This window comes from Penicilliopsis zonata (genome assembly GCF_001890105.1).
Source record: "Penicilliopsis zonata CBS 506.65 unplaced genomic scaffold ASPZOscaffold_5, whole genome shotgun sequence".
In the NCBI taxonomy this organism is placed as follows: Eukaryota; Fungi; Ascomycota; class Eurotiomycetes; order Eurotiales; family Aspergillaceae; genus Penicilliopsis; species Penicilliopsis zonata.
Window position 1 is genome coordinate 812,386 of NW_019208915.1, and position 17,118 is coordinate 829,503.

A 17,118-nucleotide genomic window follows, 5' to 3' on the forward strand; every position below is an offset into this window, starting at 1 on the left:
TCTGAGGGGTAAGTTGAGGATCAAAGAAAGAAAAGACATTTATTTCGTCAGGCACAAAGAAAGAAAAAAAAAAAAAGATAACCTGATAAGAAAATCAAGATAAAACATACTGAGATGGTTCAAGCGAGATCACACTGCACACTGCTATTAGCATCACTAGAATACTTTATTTCAGGAGAAATAATGGATAAAAAACATACAGAAGATGTTATAGAAGAGTAAGGGGTTTTTTGCTTTAGAGATCCTTCTTTCACACAGAAGGAGAGAGATAAGCAGTAGACGAGGGCGCACAGTGGAGCGACGGAGTTTTGATGATTTTCCGGGTTTTTTTGCAGGGTTTTTTTCTTCGATTATCGAAAGGAAAAGGCTGGGAGGGCCTGGAGGACGAGAGAAAGGAACAAGAGTTGCTGGAGGGGATGCAGACACAGCAGGCAAGGAGGATGCAAGAGGGGAGAAAAAAAGAGTGGGAAGTGAAAGAGTGAAGAAGTTCTGGAAAACTCAACTGCGCTAGCCGAATAGGGTTATTAGTAAGACTACAACATCGCCATACTAATAGTATTGCCATTTAGTTATACGACGATACTATTCTTATTAGCTAGTCTCTATCGCTATGGTCAGACTCTAGCTCAGGTCAAACCCCGCCCCCGCGTTGACGGCATACAGCAGCTTCTCCTTGAGCGTCGCCGCGGTCTCGTAACGCGGCAGCTTGAGCAGGTTGACGCACGTACTGGTGCTGGGCAGCCGGTCCTGGTCGCTGCTGGAGTCGCGGATGCTGAAGCGCGGGTGCAGGTGGCTGAAGCCCAGTAACGGCGCTCGTGGTGTCGAAGTGACGAAGCGGAGCACCTTCTGCCGGTCCGCGTTGCTGAGATCCTCCATCACTTCCCAGAAGAGCCGGATGGTCGGGTGCTCCTGCTGGTCGTCGCCCAGCGTATACACGCCCCCGTACAGGGTGTGGCGCCGCAGGTCGGCCACGTCGATCTCCCCGGACTGCCCGCTGACCAGCGTCTGCAGCTCCGGCTGGTTGAACATCGACAGCCACGACGGCTGGATGATCTGGCCCAGTCCCTGCAGGAAGGCGTTGGTCTGCAGCGCCGGCTGCACCTGCAGCCGGTACCGCGCGATGTACGAGATGTACACCAGCCGGTTCTGGTTCGTCACCGGAATGTTCGACCCGTCGGCCTTCAGGTCGCGCGTCAGGGTCCGCGTCTTGGAGTCGGGCAGTGGGATCGTGTCGCTGACGGTGAAATTGAGGGAAAAGTCTTCTACATCGTCGGGGTAGTTCTTAAGTTGTAGCTGAGTATGTTAGATAGAGAAGAGAAGGAAAAAGAAAGAAAAAAAAGTAAGAAAGAAAGAAAGAAAGGAAAAGGACTTACCAATCCTTGGTATAATCCCTGGTCCAGATCCTTGAGATCGTTCAGGTTCGCCCGGTAGGCCGATTCCTTCTGCGCAGCCCCCGAGCCGCCCGTCAGCGCCCATTTCAGTAAGAAAAAGGGAGCAAAGTTGACGTCGATCAGGATCCCCTCATACAGACACTTGCCCACAATCCGGCCGAGGAACTCGTACTGGCGGAGCAACTCGCGCACGCGCTCGTTCCACTCCGGGCTGCCCTCGACGTAGCCCACCTGGCGCAGCAGTTCGCGCCGCTGCTCGACCGCCGCCGGGTTGGGGAACAGCAGGTGCTGGTCGTTCTCCTCGAACAGATGGGACTCGCGCGCGGGCGAGTCCGCAGCCTTGAACGCCTCGTTGGTCACGCTCGTCAGGAACTCCTTGGTCACGCCGCCGCCGTCGATTCCCGCCTCCACCGTGTTGAACTGGTCGATGAAGCTGATCTGGATGGGTTCCTTGAGACTCTCGCCCAACGCGTAGAACTGATCAAACGCGTCGTCAAACACATGCTCCCGTCGGATGTTCGCGTGGTGTCGGCTCAGAATATCGTGCGCCGTCGGCCGCCCATCTACCATCCGCCCCATCGACGCCTGCGCCACTGACATTCGCCATGCGTCCGGGTCGATGAACCCCTGTCGCCGCCGCATCTGGTCCCGGTAGATGAACTCGCGAAAGACCTGCACCCGCGTCGCGAAGGGGATGAAGAAGGGCATGTTGCGCAGGATCTCCAGCCGCGGAGCCACGGCTTCTAGCTGCTTGCGCCGCGCCACCTTCTGCTGCCGCCGGCGTAGCGCTTCAATACGTCTTGCATGTTGCGCGCGCCCCGTTCCCACAAGCCCTTCCGAAAACATGTATCCACTGTCCCCATCCTCGTCCATCAGGTCATGTGGATCGTCCTCGTCTTCGTCCTGCAGCTGATGGCGGTTCTCTTCTTCCGCCACTACCGCCGGGATGAACCCTTCCATATCAAACCGGCTGGTCATCAACCAGTGTCCATCGGGGAGGAATTTGCGTCGTGAGCTAATCGGTCAGCTATGAAGAAGGCTGGGAGAAGAACAAGAAAAAAAGAAAAAAAAAAAGGAAATGCTTACTCTCGTTCATGGATCATCCGTAGTAAGCCTGTCACCAACCCCTTAAAGTAGTCGAGCGGAATCCCTGTGACCGCCGGTAAACCCTTATCCTTGCTACGCATCTCGAGGTCGCGTACGCTGCTGATTGAGTCTGGCGGTGGAGCCTGGGAGTTGAAATAGTTGCGGATGGTGCCCGTCTCAGGTACGGGCTCGCTTTCGCTCAGGTCTGCGGCGTTCCAGTAGAGGGTGAATGCCAAATTCTTCAGAAAAACCGTCATCTCCTTGACGTCTTGCAGCGGGAGAGCGCTTTCCTTTGTCCAGGAAATGCGGGTGTTGGATGAGGCAGTGAACGACGAAGATTCGCTGGCGAAGAACTCGTCGTCGTCCATGACTTTAAGCACGAATGTGTATAGCTCCAGGAAAAGAAGGATGATGGTCCATTCCTGGTTACGCTCAACCGAGGGGAAATCCACGAACCTGTCAGACGAAGGGGGGCTAGCAGGTTTCAGCAGCGGCAGCACGTTGCTCGAGTCCCCGCTGATGATTTCAAACACCCGGCTACATCTCGAAGCCTGCCAGAAGTACTTGATGGCAGGGATCCGGGCGCTCTGCGTGCCTGTCACGGCCCCGGAGGTGGCCGAGCCTAGATACAGCCACATCCGAATATCATCCCCGCGACGCGGAAACACCCTCAGTAAGGTCAGGGCATAGGTCGCTAGGATCTTTGCTTCCTTGGATGCTTCCGATTGGGAATTGGCCAGCTGCCCCTGGGAGAGATGTGTTGACCGCAGCTGCGAGAGAAGCCCCGTGATGCTGTTCTGGTGGACTAGACTCAGCAGTTGCTCTTTGACAAACGGGCTCAGGGTTTCCCGAGGCGGAGCATCTAGATCGGTGGCATTGTCCTGCATCTCCAGGCGCCTTGAGAGATAAATGGCTGTGGAATTAAGCAGCTCCGATACCGTCTTCACAAAATCAGGTTCCGGGGCGTGGCGCCCGGCCTGGTCACCCATGGCATGTCGGTGGAAGAAGATAAAATAAGCCAGCAGCCACACACGAGCCTCCACATCATCGGGCTTCGAGGGACCGCCTTTCTCTCGTGTCAGATCGTTCTGATCGAGGGCCGAGGTGAGCAGTTTGTAGTTGATATTGCTTGCCAGTTCGTCCAACCCCCCCAGGTACGTCTGTAGCCCTGGAATCGTCAAGTAGTTCCTCGCAAACCATCCGTACGCCGTGAGCGTCTCCGACGTGATGGGTTGCAACAGCGCCAGCACGCTATGAACCAGGGTATCAGTGGTCAACTCCGTTGTGTCCCGCGAGGCGATGCTCCGTGTCAGTCCCGCCATAGCCGTATAGTACTCGCGTGCGATGCGTGCGATGTGTTTAGGAATCAGCTTCGTCAGAAACACCAGGAGTCCTAACAGGTGATCCACCGCCGCAGCTGGAACTGGCGATGTCGACACAGACGCCAGGTTCAGCACTCGCAGCGTCGTCTGCGTCAGACGCACTAGCAGCGTCGTCCACTCGCCCTCGGTCGCGATCGTCGGAGCCTCGTGCAAGGTCCTCTGAAAGACATTCCCAAAATACACCAGCCGAATCACATCGGCTCTCCTTGGCGGCTCCAGAAACTGCACCAGCAGCCGCAGCTGCGCCAGACAGTCGTCCACCGTAGCATATCCGGGCACCGCCGATGACGAAACGACAGTCGACAGATCCGTCTCCGTCAGGCTTTCGAACGACTTCTCCATCGGTAGACCTGCTCCCTGTCGACTCTTCTCCGTGGCATCCCACTCGATCCTCCATGCTGTGCGTGTTGTCTTCCTGCTCCGGTAGCCCCGCCATGTCCGCTGAATCGCCCTGCTGGCTCCCAGCCGGTCTCGTTCCTGCTGCCGCAACAAGCGCTCCTGCTGCGCGATCGCCAGTGTGTTTCCAGCGCCCTGCCCATTTCCGTGTCCGTGGGCCTGCCCGAGGCTGTTGGGGCCCTGCTGTCTGCCCGAGGGGAACGCAGCGAACGGGTTGGTGTTGCGGCCGCCGAGATTGACCTGCCGCGGGCGGCGAGAGTTGCCAGTGAACGACTGAAACATGGTCGACAAATCCTGCTCTATTCAGTGATGAGTTCTCGTTCACGCTGATGCCGTCGAGCAGGGCCGAGATTGCCCCATAGTGCTGTTGGGGCGAGGCTGTGGTTGATTGCTTGGCTGGACTGTTTGATGGATGGGCGGATGATGATATGTGCTATTGCCACGCACTGCACGTGATGGTAAATAGCATGCGGATAGGAGATTTGGCGGGCGGTGGGTTTTATCTACACGCACTTTCTACTATTTCCCACTGTCTAGCAGCGTTGAAGACAGCGACCAGGGCAAATGAACCCAGAGATGCATTCTATTCCTATCGTCTTCTGCATTGCGAGTCTCTCTCGATGCCGGTGTTCTGATTGCTGAAGCTCTAATCTTTCCAGAACGGAATTTGGCACAGAATTCGTAGGGTAGGAGGCTCAAGTATCATTGAGCGTAACCGTTGTACATCTAATATACACAATAAGCATCGGCCAGCGAGCAGATGGAAGCTTGTCGGAGACACAAGGCGGGAGGAAGAAGGGGGGGAGGTTGTAGCCAGAGAAGAGTCCAGTCCAGTCGGACGAGGATACTGGATCTGCCCTGTCAACACCGATAACCTGTCCGTCAAGTCAGAACAGAATTTTTTCCATGATGAGGCCAGTCCAACACTCACAGATCTGGATGGAGAGATTGCGTTGTGTCATCATTGGCGTCCCTCTTCTTCAATGCGTTCCTTCTCAAACACCTCCTGTCCGTTGTCCGACGCCCACAGCGCCAGATAGTCCTTCCCCTCCAACGCCCGCTCCAGGGTGACCGGTAGACCGTCCTTTTCGATCTCTTTCGTGTACTTGCTTTGCGTGGGTGCCATGCGTTTCGTGACGAAGGGGGTGAGCTACGCCCGTTAGCACCGCAGCTTCAACAGGCAACAGACAGCTCAAAACTCCACGCAAAAACTCACCTTGAATGCATCCAGATCCTCGGGCACGACATACGTGCGCACCTTCTTCCAGTCAATCACATACGAGCCGTTCTTTGCAAAGTATCCCATCGACCCGGTCCGGGTTCCCTTGTAGTATCCGCCGTTGACCTGCTTCGTAGTCAGGCGCAGACGCGCCATCATCGGCTGAGAAGGCTTGAACATGGTCAACCAAACTGCAAAAAATCGATTAAAAAGGCCGAATGAAAGAGGAAAATTGAGGAATGGTAGCTTCCTCCACCGATCCAACTCAGATGAAGAATATGAACCCCTGCTTTGCTGCAATCTTTATCAGTCCAGGTCGGCCCGCGCTAAGAATTTGTTACCGCCGAGAACTTTTTTGGCAGCCGAAGAAAAAAAAAAAAAGTTGTCTGGGTCAAACTCCTCACCACCACCCACAAGGCGACAGCTACAACCGTCGTCTAGTTTATCTATTTGAGAGGGACTGGTGTTAGTTTTCAGGGTGGATTGAATATATCAAGTTCAAGATGCCCCGCCGGCAGACTGTCCAGCGTGGTCCGAAAGACCGAGAGACCCAGAAGGCGAAACCCCGACAGAAACGACGACAGAACGCTCGCTCACTCGATGCGCTAGCTATCGCTGAGAAACAGTTCCCTGAGCGGGTGAAGATCCGTCGGTCGCGGCTGGGGGAAGCAGAAGAGGACCCGTCGAAGCGCAAACGCAGTGCCGGCCGCGACCGGGACGGCGACGACGACGACGACGATGACGATGAGAATGAAGGCCGGAGGCCGGACAACAAGCGTCGTCGGATGGGACTCGGAGACTCGAGCGATAATGGTGGCAGCGATAGCGAAGGCCGCGAGTGGCGGATTGGGGAGGTTGACAGCGACAACGACAGCGAGCTGGACAGCGACGAGGCGATGGGCTCGAGCGACGAGGAACGGTTCGAAGGGTTTACATTCCGGGGTAGCTCTACGAACAAGGCCAAGCCGAAGCCGAAGCCGTCGAAAAAGCGAAATGTCAATTTGGAAGAAGATGAAGAGGACGACTACGATGAAGACGACGACGATCTTGGGTCGGACGCTATTGATCTGACTACCGCTTGGGATATGAATATGGCAGAGGAGGCCGAGCAAGCGGCAGCGGAGAAAAAGAAGAAGAACAAGCAGAGTTCTGCAAACGAGGATCCTTTCATGTCTGGCGGGTCTGAGTCCGAGTCCGACGGTGATGACGAAAGCGACGAAAGCGATGAGAGTGACGATTCCGCTCTGTCAATGTCAGAGGACGAGATGGACGGAGCTGATGAGCAGGGCTTGTCTCAGCTACAGAGCTTTGTCAGTGCGATGGAACAGAATTCCAAGAAGAAGTCTCCCCGAGACCCTCGCCGGGCACAGGAACAGAGAGCCCCGACCGAGTACGGCCTGACGTCTACGAAGAAGTTGACTATTGCCGACCTTATGCCTACGATCACAGACTCTAACCTGAAGAGCTCGCTGAAACACGTCAATGCTGTGGCCTCGGCGGCCAAGTCGGCGTCAGGGATCCCTGGCAAGCTGGAGGCGCCACTCGCCAAACGCCAGCAGGACCGACTTGACCGGGCTGCGGCCTACGACCAGAGCAAGGAGACTCTCGGCCGGTGGATCGACACGGTCAAGGCCAACCGCCGCGCCGAGCACCTGTCCTTCCCCCTGCCAGACCCGGACGCGCAGCAGAGCAAGAAGCTAGCCGTAATCCAGCCCCAAAACGACCTCGAAAGCAGTATCCAGAACATTCTCGTCGAGAGTGGACTGATCGAGGCCAAGGGCAAGTCGGCCGAGGATCAGCTGCAGGAGTACGAAGATCTGCAGGCGCGAAAAATGCCGCTGGAGGAGATCCAGGCCCGCCGGGCGGAACTGCGGAAACGCCGCGATCTGCTCTTCCGCGAAGAAGTCCGCGCGAAGCGGATCAAGAAAATCAAGAGCAAGTCGTACCGTCGTGTTCATCGCAAAGAGCGCGAGAAGATGGCCCAGCAGGAGCGACAGGCGCTCCTTGAAGCCGGTGTTGACCTGGACGAGATGGAACGGGAGGAGACCGAACGGCGCCGGGCGGAGGCTCGCATGGGCTCCAAGCACAAGGAAAGCAAATGGGCCAAGAGCCTGAAGCAGACCGGGCGGACGGCGTGGGATGAGGAAGCTCGCAACAGCACGTTGGACCAGGCGCTGCGCGAGGAAGAACTGCGCAAGCGGATCGAGGGCAAGCGGGTCTCGCGCAAGGACGACGATTATCTGGGATCATCCAGTTCCGAGTCCGAGTCCGAAGAGGACCCCTGGCAAGAGAACCAGTCTGACACCGAGAAGCGCAAGCTTCGGAAGAAACTGGATGCGCTGCAGGGTGACCATTCCGATGACGCCGAACCCAAGGGCCCGCACGCCAAGCTTCTTTCGATGAAGTTTATGCAAAACGCCCAGGCCGCTCGCAAGGCAGAGAACGACGCCGAGGTTCGCAAACTCACCCGCGAGTTGCATGGCGAAGAGTCGCAGTCCGAGGCTGAATCGGAAGTTGGCCGCCGCAAATTTGGCCACAAAGCCGAAAAGAAAGAGACCGCCCCCAGACCGTCTGAAATACGGAACGAGTTTGAGGAAGCTCCGGACTCGGATGAGGATAGGGGGCAAGATATCGATATTGCAGTCGATCATCACTCTGGCAGTCAACAGAAATCGAAGCCATCGGCCAAGAAAACGTCTTCTGCCCCCTCGGGAAACACCCCCCGCGGCATCATTTCAAGCAAGCAAGAAGCAAAGGAGGCAGAGGCCGAAGAGGAGAACCCATGGCTTGTGCAAACAAACCGGACGAATCGCCGGCTAACCGTCGGTGCTTCGAACGAGACGGTCGACATCTCCGTGGACGAGACAACCAAACAAGGGTCCAAGAAGAGTGTCAGCAGCAAGAAGACGGCTAGTGCGCCTGCTCCCTCCAGCGTACCGGTTCAAGGTCACCGCAACGACGACGACGACGACGATGAGGATGAGCCGCCGGTACCCGTCCTCCTAAAGAATCATGACCTAGTCAAGCGCGCGTTTGCGGGCGACGAGGTGGTGCAGGATTTCGAACAGGACAAGCTCGACACCATCAAGGATGAAGGCGACCAAGTGATCGAGAACACGCTCCCCGGATGGGGCAGCTGGACGGGCGAAGGTATCAGCAAGAAGGCACAGAAGCGCCAGAAGCGTGTTGTGACGGTGGTCGAGGGTGTCAAGCCGGAGAACCGCAAAGACGCGAAGCTGTCGCGGGTGATCATCAACGAGAAGCGAGTCAGAAAGGTAAACTTTTGTTTTTTCTATTCCGTCCTGTCTCATGGGCTCTTTTTGCTAATCTCTCGCGATCTTATAGAATGTCAAATACATGGCCACGCAGCTGCCGCACCCCTTCGAGAACCGACAACAGTACGAACGCTCGTTGCGCCTGCCCATCGGACCGGAATGGTCAACCAAGGAGACCCTGCAGGATGCCACCAAACCTCGTGTGATGATCAAGCAGGGCATCATCAAGCCGATGGAGAGACCGCAGATCTAGTCTGTACTCTGTACTACCTTGGACAAGATCACGAGTCAACCCAAACCTGATGATACCACACGAGCATTGATACCAATCCGCACGATCTGTCTGGATACAAGGTGCTATAGAAGTACTGTGAATCAGAGTCATTGACATCACGGTCCCCAGATCTGACCACGCGTCTTCCCTCGTGCCAGCCTCAGCCGGCCCTGGAATGCGCCCTGTCTTGGTTCCACTGGGGATTATCTCTCGCACTCAAGTCAGCGCTCCTGTGGCCCCTCTATTGCTGGCCATGTCGCTAGCTGTGTTCTTCTCCCTCCTCTCTCTCTCTCTCTCTCTCCGCTGGTCATGACCCATGGACGGCAGACTGCCAGTACTTTTATCCCGGTGACTCTACGAGCGTCAACACCCATCTAGACGAGTCAATCAAAAGACATTTCGTATCCATTAGACACCTGTAGAGTACGATAGTCAAGTCAAATATTGCATTTTCTATACGTTCGTAGACACGGCGTGCCTGACATAATCCGCCAACAGACAACAACAACAGCTGCTCCTCTCCACTTCTCGACATTCTCCCTCTCATTCCTGCCAACAACCCTGCATTGCTCCCCCACCACAAACAATACACGGTATTCGAGTCGCTGAGCTGATCGGCCTGCTGAAACAACTGGCCAGGGGAGACTGCTGTCGCCAATCCCTGCTTGATCGGGGTTTGCCAGGTATTTGGGTGCACGCGAACCTGTCAGCCACAGCCTCGCGCGGACGCTGTCTGGAATCTGTTATATCTATTCTTGCGGTAGGTCGGAAGAAGAATGTCTATTCTTTACTCTCTGTCGTCCTTTGGTTGTTTTGTCAGTTGTTTGTCGTTGTTGTCTTCGTCGTCTTCGTTGTCTTCGTCGTCTTCGTTGTCTTCGTTGTCATCGTCGTCGTGGGAGTCGATGTTGGTTGAAGGCGACGGTTTTGTCGTTCATTAAGATCATCATTATTATTGTTATTATTCACTGCTGTCAAATACTGTCGTTCATTGCTAGGATTTGTGTCTCTGTCTTTGTCTATTTCTATCATTATTGCTGTTGTGATCAGTACTCCGACTCAGGCTGCTATACTCTGTCATTACCACTCGTTTATATGCTTCATATCGTTTGATTTATTCGCTCATTATGGCTCTCGCGACTTCGAAAATGCCCCTGGCAGTTATTCTGACATGGCTTCTAGCCTCGGGCTCTGTTCACGCCGCTCCCACGCTGGTTGCGCCCTCGTCGGAGGCCGTAACCCAGACAGACACCGGTCCTGCAGCATTCAGGACACAGTATCCGCCGGGTGGTGCTGAGAATCGAGTGCTCGAAGAGCCTCAGGGTGTATGTGTATCCCTTTGGTGCCTCTAGGATGTCAAGTCACTCACTCTTGGCCAGATCTATCCGACGGCCCTCGAGCGTGAGGGCCATCCATCAGTGCAGCCTTTCCCACCACAGCCAACAACGCAGAAGCAGCAATTCTTGAATCTGAACGGACTGCTGGACTCGCTGACGGGAAGTGTTGGTGGCTCATCGGACTCGGTGCTCGATCTTCTCTTACCCCACAACCAGGGGCAGAGCAACGGACCCGAGACGTCGGCTCCTGCGTCGACTGAATCGACTGAACCGGCTCCATCGACTCAAGCACCGGCCATAGTTGACAACGGGCCTTTGTCTGACGTCTCGACGTCGACTCCAACTCCCACTCAGCTGAGTACTCCAGCCAGTACAGTGCCAGCGTCTACAATCGCCTCTGTAGTCCAAGGTGAACCCCGTATCTTCTTCTGAGGTATATTCAAAGCAAAAGCTAATTCTAGCAGGAGACCCGACCATGCTACAACAAGATGTATTTGTCCCGCTACCAACGGGACCTGTGCCCTCGAGCGTCACGTCGAGGAACGATCATCCGGTGCCCAGGGAGGGGATCACCAATTCTACGGGCCCCGTTGAGACGAACAAGTTCTACGCGGGATTCTTTCTCGGTTCACAGTCGAACGTAACGTTCACCCATCCGTATTCCATGGCGTGGTCAAAGGGCGGTGGTATGACCAAGAGCTGGGGGTTGGCCATCTCGCACATCGAGTCAAATCTGCTCGCAATGGGCCCGGCAGACTCTCGCCTCCCCGGAAACCCGGCGTCCTACTACATCAACCCGATCGGGATTCAGTCCCTGGTCTTGTCCGCTGCGGAATTGGACACGTCAACCGTGCTGACGACGGACAACCCGATGGCCTTCTCCGCTCACATCTCCCTGCAGCCACAAGCCGGATCGTCGCAGAAAATCACATTTCCCCTGGTTCAGGGGATGGCCTTTGTGACAGGCATCTACACCAACCTGACGCCTGTGATTGAAAGCGGCGTAGGGTTTCTCAAGCTCGTCACGGCCGGGTCTCCCCGCTCGGGGATCTTCAAGTACCAGGCGACTCTAGAAGATGGAACATCATGGCTCATTTACGTGACACCATCAATCGGGGGAGCTGATCCTAACTTGAACTTGACCTCCAACTCTGCGATACGTGGGCCCGCGGGATTCACCGGTACAGTTCAAGTAGCCAAGAACCCGGCCGGCACGCTGGGCGAAAAGTTCTACGACAACTCGTCCGGCGTGTACCCGGTGGAGGGCAGCGTGGCCGGGAGTGTGTCTGCCACGACAGGCACTTACGCGCTGACATGGAAGAAGGCCGGTAAAAACGTGGACAGTACGCCGTTGCTGATGTACGCGCTGCCGCACCATGTGGAATCCTTCGACAACAGCACGAGCGGGCGCGTGGTGAACATGCACCTGCGGACATCGACCAAGGGCAACGCGACGGCGGTGGTGGGTGAGTCGTGGGTGATGACCGAGGCGGATCTACCGATGGATATGGGGTTTGCACCCTGGACGCCCGCCAAGGGCAGTGTGCGGGTGCTATCGAGCACGGCGCAACAGGCGGTGCTTGCAGCAGCCCCGACGGAGCTGCAGCAGGACGTGATTGCGCAGTCGGACCTGGACAGCATGTACTTCAGCGGCAAGGTGCTGAGCAAGTTTGCGACGCTGGTGTACACGGTGAGCCAGCTGGGCCAGGACCCGACGAGCGCGGCGACAGCACTGGCGAACCTGAAGACCAGCTTCGCACGGTTCATCAACAACCAGCAAAAGTTCCCCCTGGTGTACGATGCGGTGTGGCACGGGGTGGTTTCGTCGGCCAGCTACGGGGGCGACTCCGGGGCCGATTTCGGCAACACATACTACAACGACCACCACTTCCACTACGGGTATTTCATCCATGCGGCGGCGATCATCGGGGCGCTGGACCCGAGCTGGCTGACGGCCAACAAGGACTGGGTCAACATGCTGGTGCGGGATGCAGGCAACGCCGCCGCAGACGACCCGTACTTCCCCTTCTCGCGGTCCTTTGACTGGTTCCACGGCCACTCGTGGGCGAAAGGGCTGTTTGAGTCGTCGGACGGCAAAGACCAGGAGTCCACGTCGGAGGACGTCATGTTCGCCTATGCGCTCAAGATGTGGGGGAAGACGATTGGCGATGCGAGCATGGAGGCCCGCGGTAACCTCATGTTGGGGGTTCTGCGGCGCTCCCTGCGCAACTACTTCCTCCTCGAGAGTACTAATGAAAACCAACCGGGAGGGTTTGTTGGTAATAAAGTGACTGGCATTGTAAGTACCAGTCCCTCGAGTTCTTCTGGCTTTGTCTCATGCTTCCTTTCTCACCAAACAGCTATTTGAAAACAAAGTCGACCACACCACGTACTTTGGCAATAATCTTGAATACGTGCAAGGGTACCCTCTCTCTCTCTCTCTCTCTCTCTCTCTTTTCTTCAGTATATACTTACAGTCTAGGATTCATATGCTCCCCCTCCTTCCCAGTTCAGCGTATGTGCGCCGAACGAGCTTCGTGGCAGAGGAATGGAACGCCATCTTCGCCGCCAACGCATCCGACCCGGCGGCCAACGTCGTCGGGGGGTGGAAGGGGGTGATCTACGCGAACCTGGCGCTGATCGATCCGGTCTCTTCCTACAACTTTTTTGCCCAGTCCAATTTTGATTATAGTTGGATCGACGGGGGGGCGTCTCGCACATGGTACTTGGCGTATGCAGCCGGTATGTCTTGTCATCATACCTTGCCTAGGTATATTTGGCTAATTCATTGCAGGTCTCGGCGGTGCATAATCGTCTCTCTCTCTCTCTCTCTCTCTCTCTCTCTCTCTCTTTCTTCTTCTCTTTCTCTCTCTTTCTTCGCTCCTGGCTCTTCTGATTTTGGCAGTAACTAATATATAGACTCTAGATGGATGGATTACATTGGCATGGACTCGCATACTCTAGTACCCAGTACCTACTATTGTACTATTGTACTATGTACTATGTACTATGTACTATTGTGCTATTATAGATATCTACAGACTAAACCCCCTATGGCCTAGTGTGGCTCGCGAGTCAGTGACGTCCTAAATAGGCTAGTCTCTTAGTCAGGTCTGATTACATAAAAATGACGTCATCATCTCACTTTGTTTACATCCATAGTGAGTCCCAGGAGAGCTGTCATCTTGGGACCTCTGATAAAGGAGAGAAATATAATAACTAGAGAGCTCATACTCAACTCTCTCTCTTTATGACATTACGACTCTATCTATAATTATATTATATCTCTACTCAGTACTCCGCAAACAAAAAACACAGCTGGTCGTCCTGCCACCCCTGGCCGCCTGCCTCAGCCACTATACAGGTACGGAGTACTGCGAGTCTACAGCGTCATCCCGGTGCTATCACTGCGAATATATCAAAAGCCCCGAGTACGTGTCAGTGGAGCGTCACCCGGGAAGAATGGGCTTTGTCTTCTCTACTTGTCTACCTTCTTGAAAGGCAGGCGCCTTGGTCTGACCCAGAACTGTAAGTGGTGTAGTATTCTCTCCTACCTTATGGGTACATTGACGCTGGAAAGGCGCGACTGCTGCTTTTGAAGAAGGGTCAAGGACTACGCTTATCTGACACATCATATAGAGCAGACATTAGTATTGACCATGGATGGCCAAAGAAGCTGCCAACACGGGAATTCCGAGATCCATACGTATTGCTTCGGCCGACATTAGGAGAAGAGTAGTAGTGCCTCCCTACTGTTTTATGAGGGGTGGAAAGCAACAACGAGACCGACCCTATCTGCAAAGCTCGAAGGGATTGGTATGATATTCAATACAGGGGCCCATTGGACTCTTATTGCGGAGGACCTTCTCTCCGCTTCTTTCCGAGAATATCTCAAGGACTCGGCTCACGATCCATACCGCTCAAGCGATGGTCTGGCTTTACAGAGTAGCGCTGGCCTAGCTTCAGAACCAAACGAGTCGTCTCTGTTAATCGAACCATCTTGTCTCTTTTGCACCCAGTTCGTACTCGCATCTGTCCTCCCACACCTGAGCCACACAAGCGCCTATAGAACAGCACAAAGTCTAAAGAGTCTCAGTAGCCAATGACCCATACAATAAGCTCATGCTTTAGCTTTATCCACGTAACATCTTTGTGGCAGTGCACTTGGCGTACAGAATACTATGTACGGAATAGTACAGTACCTGTGGTAGTATCAAGTACCTACTGCCTACCAAGTAATTACCTAGTTCCCTAGTAGTTCCCTAGTAGTTCAGGTAGTTATGAGGTATTTATCAGGTAGCACTAAATATCTTTACATTCCTAGGTACCAAATTGAGTGCCTATAGGTAGGTAGACACGGTCTATGGCTTACCGTGTATTTAATTTCCGCTGCAGAAAAGCCTGAGATTCTCGGTAATTACGGTAATTCGATTACCCGCACTGGCCAGGCAGAAGCTCACCTCCTCCTCCTCCCCCCATCGAAATAATCCCAATCACCTCCAGTCTCATCATCAATTGTTGTCCCATCTCTCTCATCTGTCAAGTGGCTTGTTTGCTGGAGCCTGTTTGTCTAGAAATCAGGTGAGCCATTCTCCCTACTCCCTACATTGCAAAGCCACCGGGTGTCTCTTTCGGATACCAGCTCTCGGAGGCTGTGCAGTGTCTCCGTAATCTCCCAAACCCATGGGTGACGGCTCGACGGTTCCCCTCTTCTTTTAACGGCTTTTCATCATTGGACAGCGGTTTAAAACACCTCTATCAGTTGATGGATGCCAGAGAATGTCCGGAAGAAGAACTCGTGGTTTAGGTTACAGACGTCGCTGACTTGCCATCGATGCTACCCCAGTTAGTGGGCTGCTCGTGTATCAGATCCTGATCCCCGGTCCACATAACAAGAGCCTTTGAACGCAGATCGGAATTTCTGGGTCTTCTTCCCTTTTCAATCATGTGTAGGTCTTTGACTCTCCCTTTTTGAAAGACTGTCTTGGTCTGCTTGTCTCCACTAAAAAGTGATCTCATCTCTGGCTGTCCTTTTCTTCCTTCATTCTTTGTCTTTCCTTCTTTTTGTCTTGTCGTTGTGGTTTTCTTCTTGAAACCAACCCCTCTGAGCTCTGGTAGTTCATTTCATCGCTAATCGGGCAGCGTCGCGAAATATTTTTACCTTGTTTCGCCGCCATAGCTGGGGTCCCAAACCGCGCAGGATGTCGTCTGCCCTCACGAGCAATGGCCGCACGCTGGAGCCTAACGAGAACACGGCACTGCTCTCTTCAGACTCGCAACCGGAGCCACATCCGCATCCGCATGCGCATGGGCATTCTGATTCCAAGGACGACCGGCCCTGGGTGCGTTGGCCGTCAATCACTTTTGATCTCGCCTGCTCGACCCTCGGGCGTGACTATGTCAACCTGCTGCTCGTCTTCGTGCCGCTGGGCATCGTCGCAGGTGCTCTCGAGTGGAACTCCACCGCCATCTTCGTCCTCAACTTCTTCGCCATCATCCCGTTGGCCTCGCTGCTCAGCTTTGCTACCGAGGAGCTCGCCGCTGTCATGGGACAGGCCATGGGTGGCCTGATGAATGCGACCTTTGGCAATGCGGTGGAACTCATTGTATGTGGATGATCAGAGGAGAGAGAAGAAAGTCACCAGGGACTAATTATTTATTTTTTTTTTTTTTCTCTTTTTTAGGTCAGCATTATTGCTCTCAAAGACAACCAGATCCGCGTTGTGCAGGCGAGTATGCTCGGTAGCATTCTGTCCAACATCCTGCTCGTCCTCGGCTGCTGCTTCTGCGTCGGCGGGCTGCGCTACTCGGAACAATCGTTCAACAGCACGGTCGCGTCAACCATGTCCTCGCTCATGGCCGTCGCCTCGGCCTCGCTGATCATCCCCGCCACCCTGTATGCCGCTCTCTCCGATTCCTCTGCGAAAGAACCGGCCGGCAACATCTTGTTTGTGTCGCATGGAACCGCCATCATCCTGCTCATCATCTATGTCATGTACCTGTGGTTCCAGCTCAAGTCGCACTCCGAACTCTTCGAAGAGCAGGGAGACGTCCAGCCAGGCCGCCGCGAGGAGGAAGGCCAAGCCGGTCAATCCGAAGCCCAACCAGAGGAAGAACACCTGCTCAACCCCTGGGCTGCGAGCGTCGTCTTGGTCGCGGTCACCGTGGTTGTCGCCATCTGCGCGGACTACCTGGTCGGCAGCATCGACAGCATCGTAGCCTCGACGGGCATGAGCAAGACCTTTATCGGCCTGGTGCTGATCCCCATCGTGGGCAACGCCGCGGAGCATGTCACGGCCGTAGTCGTGGCCTGGAAAGACAAGATGGACCTGGCCATCGGCGTGGCGGTCGGCAGCAGCCTGCAGATCGCTCTCTTCGTCACCCCCTTCCTCGTCATCCTCGGCTGGATCATCGACGTGCCCATGACGCTGCACTTCCAGATCTTCGAGACCGTCGCCTTCTTCATCTCCGGCCTCGTCGTCACCCTGCTCATTCAGGACGGCAAGTCCAACTATCTCGAGGGTGTCATGTGTTTGGGAATGTAAGTTTTTTCTCTTCTCTTTTCTTTTCTTTTCTTTTCTTTTCTTTTCTTTTCCTTCTCCTTACAGATCGCTAACCCCGCCAGGTACATTATTCTGGCGCTGGCCTTTTATGTCTACCCGGATGATGTGGGTGACAACCTTGGTGCCCTTGGGTCTGCATAGTTGACCTCTTTATTCAACCCGGTGGTTATTCTGTCTCTTGTCACTCGCTCACCCTTC

At 54.7% G+C, this 17,118-nt stretch overlaps 5 protein-coding genes across 5 annotated transcripts; 3 read left to right on the plus strand and 2 right to left on the minus strand.

Annotated features, from left to right (window-relative positions):
- Nucleotides 1-504: 504 nt before the first annotated feature.
- ASPZODRAFT_1765655 (hypothetical protein) lies at nucleotides 505-4,719 on the minus strand. The gene is made up of 3 exons (XM_022727072.1): nucleotides 2,478-4,719; nucleotides 1,374-2,406; nucleotides 505-1,281 (listed from the first exon to the last, which is right to left on the minus strand). Exons 1-3 carry the CDS (start codon nucleotides 4,535-4,537, stop codon nucleotides 622-624), a joined length of 3,753 nt encoding a protein of 1,250 aa, XP_022582253.1. The 5' UTR covers nucleotides 4,538-4,719; the 3' UTR covers nucleotides 505-621.
- Nucleotides 4,720-5,216: 497 nt separating this feature from the next.
- Nucleotides 5,217-5,654, minus strand: ASPZODRAFT_63514 (hypothetical protein; the record flags this gene model as incomplete). Its single annotated transcript, XM_022729160.1, has 2 exons — nucleotides 5,217-5,405; nucleotides 5,472-5,654. 2 exons carry the CDS (start codon nucleotides 5,652-5,654, stop codon nucleotides 5,217-5,219), a joined length of 372 nt encoding a protein of 123 aa, XP_022582254.1.
- A 323-nt stretch (nucleotides 5,655-5,977) lies between these two features.
- Nucleotides 5,978-9,002, plus strand: ASPZODRAFT_151194 (hypothetical protein; the record flags this gene model as incomplete). The annotated part of the gene is made up of 2 exons (XM_022725712.1): nucleotides 5,978-8,749; nucleotides 8,820-9,002. The coding sequence occupies 2 exons, from the start codon at nucleotides 5,978-5,980 to the stop codon at nucleotides 9,000-9,002; spliced, it is 2,955 nt and encodes a 984-aa protein (XP_022582255.1).
- A 1,603-nt stretch (nucleotides 9,003-10,605) lies between these two features.
- ASPZODRAFT_1766453 (hypothetical protein) lies at nucleotides 10,606-13,667 on the plus strand. Its single transcript, XM_022727073.1, has 4 exons — nucleotides 10,606-10,766; nucleotides 10,822-12,656; nucleotides 12,718-12,779; nucleotides 12,840-13,667. The coding sequence occupies exons 2-4, from the start codon at nucleotides 10,833-10,835 to the stop codon at nucleotides 13,267-13,269; spliced, it is 2,316 nt and encodes a 771-aa protein (XP_022582256.1). The 5' UTR covers nucleotides 10,606-10,766; nucleotides 10,822-10,832; the 3' UTR covers nucleotides 13,270-13,667.
- Nucleotides 13,668-15,499: 1,832 nt separating this feature from the next.
- On the plus strand, nucleotides 15,500-17,115 carry ASPZODRAFT_131310 (hypothetical protein). Its single transcript, XM_022722726.1, has 3 exons — nucleotides 15,500-15,963; nucleotides 16,042-16,898; nucleotides 16,983-17,115. Exons 1-3 carry the CDS (start codon nucleotides 15,559-15,561, stop codon nucleotides 17,059-17,061), a joined length of 1,341 nt encoding a protein of 446 aa, XP_022582257.1. The 5' UTR covers nucleotides 15,500-15,558; the 3' UTR covers nucleotides 17,062-17,115.
- Nucleotides 17,116-17,118: the final 3 nt, after the last annotated feature.